The sequence below is a fragment of the Aulonocara sp. 'chitande type north' Nkhata Bay genome, linkage group LG22, assembly GCF_057382095.1.
Source record: "Aulonocara sp. 'chitande type north' Nkhata Bay isolate Kocher_YH1m ecotype deep benthic linkage group LG22, A_spYH_male_GT1.1, whole genome shotgun sequence".
NCBI lineage: Eukaryota > Metazoa > Chordata > Actinopteri > Cichliformes > Cichlidae > Aulonocara > Aulonocara sp. 'chitande type north' Nkhata Bay.
In genome coordinates, this window is record NC_141364.1 from 19,253,809 (window position 1) to 19,262,877 (window position 9,069).

Here is a 9,069-nt window from a genome sequence, read left to right on the forward strand (position 1 = left end):
TGACCTCTTTCAACTGTCCTTCTTTCACCCCACAGCCCTCCTCCTTTCTCTTTGCATCTTGTTGTTTGAATTGCTCGCCATGTTTGTTATTCAACCTTTGTTTTAAGATAGTGACTCATAACCAACTCTTGCCTACTTGTGTACCTTTGACTCTAGACCGAAAATGGCCAGACCCTGTTTTTCTGCTTAAAGCGCATGACTCTTCATGTTCCTTTCAGGCTCTTTTCTCGCACAAATCCTTGTCCCTTCTTATGCTGCGATCAGGGAGTGGAGCCTTTAGGTTTATCTGCGATTGGAAAAGCTTTCTGACTCACTCCCTCACACAAACACACATTTTATAGGCGATGACTCATTGCAACGCAGGCCATTCAGATCCACAGTACACCAAAGTTGAACTGGTATGTGAGTGTGTTGTTAGCGTGGCCATGTTTGCAATGCCACACACATTAACCTTTATATGCATTAGGGTGCTGTTACGCGGAGGGCTTATGACACGCCACCTACGCAGCTTTTATCTCCGTCGCCGAGAAAATAAGTGTTGCTGTTGCTTTTGGTCGCCCTTGTACTTATTAAAAAAAAAAAGTGTCAAAGTGTGCACATATCATGTGTGTTGAACAGATAATGGTACAGATGTGCGATATGCATTTGTGTGCATAAAACCAAAGGCAGAAAAGAATTCATCATGACACTGGCAGATGAGGAACATTAAATGTGTTGAGTGACTCATGCAGGACGGCCATCAGCCGACACAGTGGCAGACAACACATAATGTAACCCACATGCACATAATTGGCTTCATGAAGTGCCATATACAGAGAGGCACATCTCAAATTACACATAATGCACACATACACCAAGGTTTTTCTTTTTTTTTCAGATGAACACAGACAGTGCAGTGCAGTGCAAAATGTTCCCGAACTCATTTGTACCATTTTTGCATGTCTGTGGAAGAGATGAGTCACCTTTAACTGCAGTCGTCACGTAACTACTGTCACTTAGACTGATTCACTCGCCAAACAATTTCTAAAATAACAATCAACCTCTCTGTCGACATTTTTATGTAGAGGGAGAGAGGGTACGCTTATTATAGAAAAACTGATTCACTGAAACAATGCAAAGCATAAAAATATATTTTTATTCTTAAATGCAAGCGACCAATAATGCACATTTTATTCTGTGCTATATAAAAGTCTAGCAAAGACAACAGGAGCCTGGATTACAAATTGTAGATCTCTTACAAAGCATCACGGCGCTACAACACTACCACTGCAATACTGCTCAGAGCAGATGTGTGATGTGGTTTTGGCAATGAGGCTGCTTTTCATTTATAAATTGCCTTTTAATCTTTCTGTTATCATAAAATCAAAACCAAACAATTTGAGTATTTAATTTTCATCATCTGTGTCGTCTTCATCCTCGTCAACATCCTCTTCGGATTCATCTTCATCCTCCTCTTCCTCCTCCTCCTCCTCTTTTCTCGTCTGACGACTACCAGCTCTTTGTTGCTGTGACAACAAATAAACAGTCAATGCAACTAAAACGCCTGGCAGGTAATCATTAAGCTCAACTTCCAAGGAACCTGGTTTTTTTGCTTTGTTTCTTCAGTCGCGGTTTTTAGTAGAAACAATGAAGGGTAGGTGTAAACACACCGCAAAGTGCGCTGAGACCACATTCCTCACATTTACTTCTCATGAGGGTTGACTTATGTATTTATACAGTACTGTGTAAGTTTTGGGTTACCCATTATTTCTTTGTAATTTGCTTACATAGATGAAACATAAGCAAACATAGATATATGTACACACACATTTCCATATATGTGCAAATATATGTGGAAAAAGATTGTTTTTAAACATGCCAACACTTCCCTGTGTCTTTACCTTTTACATAAATCAAAAACAGAATTTGTACAGTTTTAACAAGCTTGAAAGTCAATATCTGGCATCTTTATTCTTCAGCACAGTGTGAACTTTTTTGTAATGCCTTTAAGTAGTTTTCAGGAATAGTTATCTTTTCTTAATGTTGGATGCCTTTAAAAAAAATCCACATTGCACTGCAAATGAGTGAAAAGTAGCCAATGTCCAAATAAAAAACATCGAGAAACAATAAAGCCTGGAGAACTACTGCTCAAGACCACTGTAAAAATTATAAGAAAGTCTGGCTCCAGGAAGCAAAAGTACCTTCCTTATTGTGTGAACGGTATTCATGTAAGAATGAGGACACTTTCTCCATGTCCACTAACATGCTCTACTTTCAACTTTCCATTCTGGCTTCATCCTTAATGCAAACAGGGTCATAAATCCTCTTTTTCCCGACTGCAAATGTCGTTTCTGTTTAGCAGTGATTGCAATTTCTCTCAGATAATAAATCAAACCTAATCAGCGAAGCCAAAGTATGATCTCAAGATGTGACGCAACACATATCTGAGGCATATTCTAGTGACAGCTGCGTACAGCAATCTGTATCTGCAAGTTCCAATATGGGCATCTGTAGATACTGTAGAGTCTACAGTGTAGACACTACATTTCAACAGACTCCACGAGACCCACGGAAAACAGTTAATTAAAAATATCAAATTCTTATTTGTCAATTAGTGAGAAATTGTAGTCTAGAATGCAAATATATAAAAAAAATTAAATAAAATCACAAAACAGTGCGGTGTCACTGTTAAGATCCTGGGGTAAAACTGAATGCAGGAGGAAATGCGTGATGTTCCTTGGATGCAATGTCATGGGTAACAAAAAAACAACACCGATTGATGGCCAGGGTGATTCCACGCATAATCATTGCAACTACTGATAAGACTCACTGTTATCAAGCACCAGCCTCTACTGGCATGAGAAAGACTTCTGAGCTCACAACAGGAAGAAGGGAATTTTGAATTTTATCATCGCAATGAAACTTGTGCAACACTCAAAGCCAAAGGTGAAAAGGAATAGCATTACAGATACTTGTTGGGGAATTCTTGTCTCTGTATTGGAGCTTTTAATCACTGACTGTATCTTACCTGAAATGTCCCTGTTGAGTTCAGGAAGGACCCGGTCCGATCAAGGGACGTTTTGGAATTAGCTCGCACTATGTCTAAGCGTGACTGGTAGTCGGGGGGGTGCAGAGAACTCCTGAACACCTGCCAGAGACAGTAAGAGGGGCTGAAAAGAGGTACTTTTCTATAGAGACAAAACTGAATGGAAGCAGCACCTGTACACAAGCCCACGGGGCATAGCAAACAGTACAATAAGGTCATATAGGTTAAATTCAGGGTATTTTATTTACAATGCATTAAAAGCAGGGACTCGGATAAAAACACACAAACAGATAGAGAAAGTAAAAATACTCTACAACAAAAGTCACCGACAGCAATGACAGTCTGTTAATGTCACACATTAAACCAGCTCCAAAACTATTATTTTCATAGCAAACGCAACAAACTACTGCTGAAACCACCCAGTGGTTTTCACTGTGTAGAAAACAAATTCAGCCATGGTTCTCGATCAGGATTATCTACATGCCTGTCATTGTGCCCGTTTCAGATGATTCAATCTCCCATGCTTTGTACTATGAGTCACTGAAAAACAGCCTTGTCTCGATGAGGAGTTTTGCTTCCATATGAATGGAAGGCAAATGATTCAGTGCAAAAACACACAGATGAGATAGCGAGGGGTGGGGGAAAATAACACAAAGGCAACTGCAGGAGGAACGTTGCTCGACGAACATCATTGATCCTTTGTTTTTTCAGGACGTGCTTTCTCTCTTAAAAATAGTACAGCAAACCTCTCATTAAATTGTAAACACAAGCAACCCAGTTAGCATGACTGAATGAATTGTGTAGAATTCAATGCAGGTTACTTCAAACGCTGACGTAAATTAAAGGGTGTGTGCATGTATGAGCAATGACTCAAAGAAAGATGGGTGCATAAGGCCGTGTTATTTTGGATGTATTAACCCTGGAGAACCCATGGGGTCAAATTGGACCCCATGGTTTCCCTAGAAAACCAATGGGGTCGGCTCTGACCCCATTGGATCTCCAGGGTTAAAATAACCTGATGATGTATATGCATTTATGTACATTTTTAACCTCATGTCCATTTGGCTAAGGCCAAGGCGCAGAGCATCAACTTACCTCCAAGTCCTCCTCCTCGTCCACACTTTGAATGCTTTGGTAGGCCAGGGTGTACACCTCCAAAGCCTTGGCGTGGAATGACATTTCCACTGTCACAAACTCACAAAAGATTTTCTAGAGTGAGAGAAGACACGAATATCAAATACTGAATATTTCAATATGGACCAGACTCTGAGCCAATTCAACTGAACCACAAGTGCACTGTGACAGCAGACAAAGCACAGGATCAGTCCAGACAGTCCACAAAATCAGCTGATATCTTTCTACATATCACAGTAAATCCTACGTAGGGCTGTTTGGTTGTCCACAGTCGCCGCACACATGCTAGCCATATTGCAACAGGCCCTGCACTACTGTTACTTCTGCTTTTCCCCACCTCTGACATTGTTCATGTGCATGTTGGGCTGTATGTGCATGTTAGGTCATGTAGGCATGGTTACTAAGTCAAAGCAAATCTATGAAATATAAATTACCATTATCCAAACCAAACTGTTATCATCATCATCATCATCATCCCATAATGATACAAGACTAGTTCAATATTAATTAAACCAAGATTTGTACTAATATATATATATATATATATATATATATATATATATATATATATATATATATATATATATATATATGTATGGTCATTTATTAAAATATTTACTTTAAATAAAATGTGCACTTTTTCTGTGCACTTAAATATAAAAACACACAAAAGTAAATAAAAAAATTATAGATAAAAACTTCATGATCGAGATCGGTTCATGAACGTACGTCAGTTTTTAACCCTCGTAAATCAAATGCAATGATTGCTCGTTCATATGTATGTTACACATACATACACACCAGTGGGTTATGGTTTTAACAACTGGCAAATTTTTATTTCCTGTCTGGCACGCCTCTACAATTCTACACCATTAACTGAGGGTGAAACATGGTCACAACAGGGAAATCTTTCCAGATATTTCCATGCTACGTCCAAAGAACCACGATCGACATAAAAGTCTGCAAGTAGTTGCTGTGAACGGCAGATGTGGCCATTTGTTACTCTGTAGTCAAGTACTGCTTGCCTGTTCAATCATTCCCATCTTAATTTCTATGTTTACAATTAAAAGCTATCACAACTGAATTTAATATAAGGATTTAAGTATCTGACCTGTAACAAAATGTTGAATGTTGCATCCTTTCCTCTATTAGTGACCGTGTTAAACACAGCTCAAAATCATATTTTTTGATAATTCAGTTGTTTAAACTGTAAACTTATTTATTTAGGTTTATTATTTATAGTTTAAAATAACATTAGCTGTACTACATACAGGGCGGGTCAGTTGTCATTCGGTCTTTCTTATAAGTTACTCATTCCTATTGCATTTTAACGGTTCCAAATTTTTACTAATTAAATATGTTTTCTTTAAAATTCTCAAGTGTGGATGCTTTAATGCAAGTTTGAAGCCAGTACTTAATAATCTGAGGTGCACAGAAAGTAAACCTTGATGTCTTGGATCTTCTGCCTCTCAAACTCATCGATGGTCTCCTCCAGCTGCTTCGTGGTACGTGTGGCATCCATGGTGGCTCTCTGGAGTTCACTCTCAGCCTAACGGCAAAAACAATATATATACATATAAAACTCAACTCAAAACATAACAGACTAAAATAAGTCAGGTGCTTAGTCCAACTGGTTTAAGCTCTTGTAAAGAATCTACACTGTGCTTGTGAGTTTGTTTCTGGAATGTTTTTCATATTTCTATTCATACATTACCACTGATGAAAACACATATTACATGGGACGCACCTGAGACTGAAAGCTCAGTCAAGGAAACTTAAGAAATATAAGCTTAAACTGTCCAAACTTGGCACAACAAACATTTCAAACAGCTCTAAGCTGATGTCTATAACTAACGAAGAATTGAATTGATATTAGCAGGCATTCATTTGATTATTTATACAGATGGCTGTTGTAACACTGAAGCCTTTTTGTCAATCTGGTATCAGAGAGAGATTTAAAGAACTGAAGAGAAACAAGTCAAGGATACAATGATCTGCCTGTCTGAGGGGTTTCTCTGCCTGGTCCTCTCGAGCTGAGCCATCTGTTTGGCTTCTCTGTCTCTGGCACTCTGAGTAGTCTTCAGATCCTCCTGCACGGATACACAAATTCCCAGAAGTTATCAAAAGAATTAATAGTGGTAGTGTGTAATGCACAGTTTGCTAAACATGACTTAACATATAAGAATTTGGTGTGCATCAGTGAGGATCAGGATCTCCAGTAGATCCTGTTGCGCAAGTTTTTGGTTTATCTTCAACTGTACTGTCAACCATAGGTTTTTAATTGCTCTGTGACTTTAGCCGTTGAACATATTGAAGGAGAGGGCACATTTTTAAAAAAAAATTAAAATGAATGAATGCATGCAAGAGCAGAATACAAGTAAACACACACACACAAGGACTAAAAGCCAAACAAGACAAACATTTACTTAAGACAATTTGGACAGTAGTGCGGCGTCTGTGAAATACCACAGGATGTCTTCTCGATATACTTAGTGGTTAGCAGAGAAGAGTGCTGGCAATGGGTCAAAGTGGCTTGTAGAGTTAGCGATATGTTATCATTAAGACAATACTGCCCTCATGTGCCTTTGCCATCGTAATGACACCAACAGCAAATTGCTCTGATTCCCTCACTGCCCCCTAGGCTCCTTCATCCAGGCTTACCTGTTGTTCCTAGAGTATTTAAAAGTAGAATCGGAGGGAGAGCCTTCAGTTTTCAGGCCCCTCTTCTGTGGAACCAGCTTCCAGTTTGGATTCAGGAGACAGACACTATCTCTACTTTTAAGATTAGGCTTAAAACATTCCTTTTTGCTAAAGCATATAGTTAGGGCTGGACCAGGTGACCCTGAATCCTCCCTTAGTTATGCTGCAATAGATGTAGGCTGCCGGGGGACTCCCATGATGCACTGAGTTTTTCCTTTCCAGTCATCTTTCTCACTCACTATGTGTTAATAGACCTCTCTGCACTGAATCGTACCTGCTATTAATCTCTGTTCTCCCTCTTCTCTTAGTCTCTCTTCCACAGCATGTCTTTATCCTGTCTTCCTTCTCTCACCCCAACTGGTCGCAGCAGATGGCCCCGCCCCTCCCTGAGCCTGGTTCTGCTGGAGGTTTCTTCCTGTTAAAAGGGAGTTTTTCCTTCCCACTGTTGCCAAAGTGCTTGCTCATAGGGGGTCATAAGATTGTTAAGTTTTTCTCTGTATCTATTATTTTAGGATCTACTGTACAATATAAAGTGCCTTGAGGCGACTGTTGTTGTGATTTGGTGCTATATAAATAAAATTGAATTGAAATGAATTATTCATTTAGCGACACTATTGCAAAATTTCACAAATTTATTTATGAATTTGTGTGTAAAATCTTGGATTTTAACACGCAAATATCTGACAGAAAAAGTCACAACAAGGCACTGAAAAAATTCACTAAAATCCCCGTTGGCCCTGTGACAACCTGATTACCTGTCCAGGTTGTACTCCAAATCCTGCTTTATGACAGCTGGGATAGGCTCCAGCACACCTTATTGGATGGATGTGTGGTTCAAATCAGTGTCAACATGGCAGCAGGCTGCAGTAAAACTTACCCTTTTCCGTTTCACCACAGCTCCATAGCTTTTTAATGGCTCTATGATTTTAGATTCAAGTCGTTCCACCTGCAAGACCAGCTCTGCATTAGTTTCTCTTCTACCCAATATTTAAATTATGGATATGAACACGAAATAATGATTGATGGTAAGGATTCAAGGAGGTCCACCTGAGCTTGACGATAATCTTGAATCTTGGCCAGATGGTCAGCATACTGCTTCATCCCCCTCTTAAGGCTTGGTGTTTCGGTGTCTGCATACAGGCTAATTTCCCGGACCAGAAGGTCTGCCTTGTCTCGTACCTTGGCTGTCTTACTGACATAGGCAGCAAAGAGTTGGCACATCTGTCCAAAATGTTTCTCCACATTGGTGATGTTCTCTTGGATCCTCCTTGTCTGGTTATCCCTGGAAAGGATAAAGGAGAACATCAACAGCAGTAATGAAACATAATTTTATAAACGGTTTCATATATTTGAGTAGGGAAAACGATAAACGTCTATTTTGCACAAGACCTGTGAAAATTACTTATTGCTGTTTCATCTAAATGCAAGTAGCAATCCATACAAAACATCCTGTAGATGTGATGCATCCTGGCTTGTTATCCTTCGCTCCATTACTCTTTGGTTATACGGTCACTCGACCAGCTGCATGCAATAAAACAGCTAAACTAGTAAGTGCGCTGCTTTAGTATTATAAACACATGCCCGTTCAGTGAATAGTGACTCTATAGCTATATAGCATCACTAACTATGGCTTAACCGACGAACAAATAACTCGTTATGAGTGCAGTTTATCGATGAGAAGCGTGACGACACAGGTTAACTAGTTAACTGCTAGCCTACCTTTATGTACCTTTATGTACAGTACGTCCAGTGATTATTTTGTTAGTGCTAACGTTAACTCTCCGCACTAAATAACACGGGATGTGTTTGACGGGTGGGATCTTTCTTACCTCGCGCTCGCGTCAGGCGTACGGCTCATCATTGCAGGCACACGGTGTGAAATATGTTCGGGTAGATCCGCGTTGATAGAATCTCTGATTTTACGTTAGCTAGCTATCAATGAACGCTCTTTTCTATCAGGCAAGCAAGCCAGTGGACCGTTTCCATGGAATCCCTCCAGCGTTTCCGCTTTAGGAGTGCAAAAAGGAATCCTGGGAGATGGAGTCGTTATAGCTGTAAGCGCTCCATCTTTCTCTCTCTTTTTTTATTTCTTTACTTTTCTTTGAAGCCACTGAAAAAGTTGCTTTTTCTTTACAGCTACAGCTTCTCAAGATGACGGAAAATGGACAGGCATGCAATCATGTCTAATGTAATAATCTACTCTATCTATT

The 9,069-nt window shown here is 39.6% G+C and overlaps 1 protein-coding gene across 1 annotated transcript; it reads right to left on the reverse strand.

Moving 5' to 3' along the window:
* Positions 1–1,121: 1,121 nt before the first annotated feature.
* Positions 1,122–8,857, reverse strand: cibar1 (CBY1 interacting BAR domain containing 1). Its single transcript, XM_086280983.1, has 8 exons — positions 8,689–8,857; positions 7,907–8,141; positions 7,737–7,805; positions 6,148–6,249; positions 5,604–5,708; positions 4,121–4,234; positions 3,008–3,127; positions 1,122–1,505 (listed from the first exon to the last, which is right to left on the reverse strand). Exons 1-8 carry the CDS (start codon positions 8,718–8,720, stop codon positions 1,386–1,388), a joined length of 897 nt encoding a protein of 298 aa, XP_086137109.1. The 5' UTR covers positions 8,721–8,857; the 3' UTR covers positions 1,122–1,385.
* Positions 8,858–9,069: the final 212 nt, after the last annotated feature.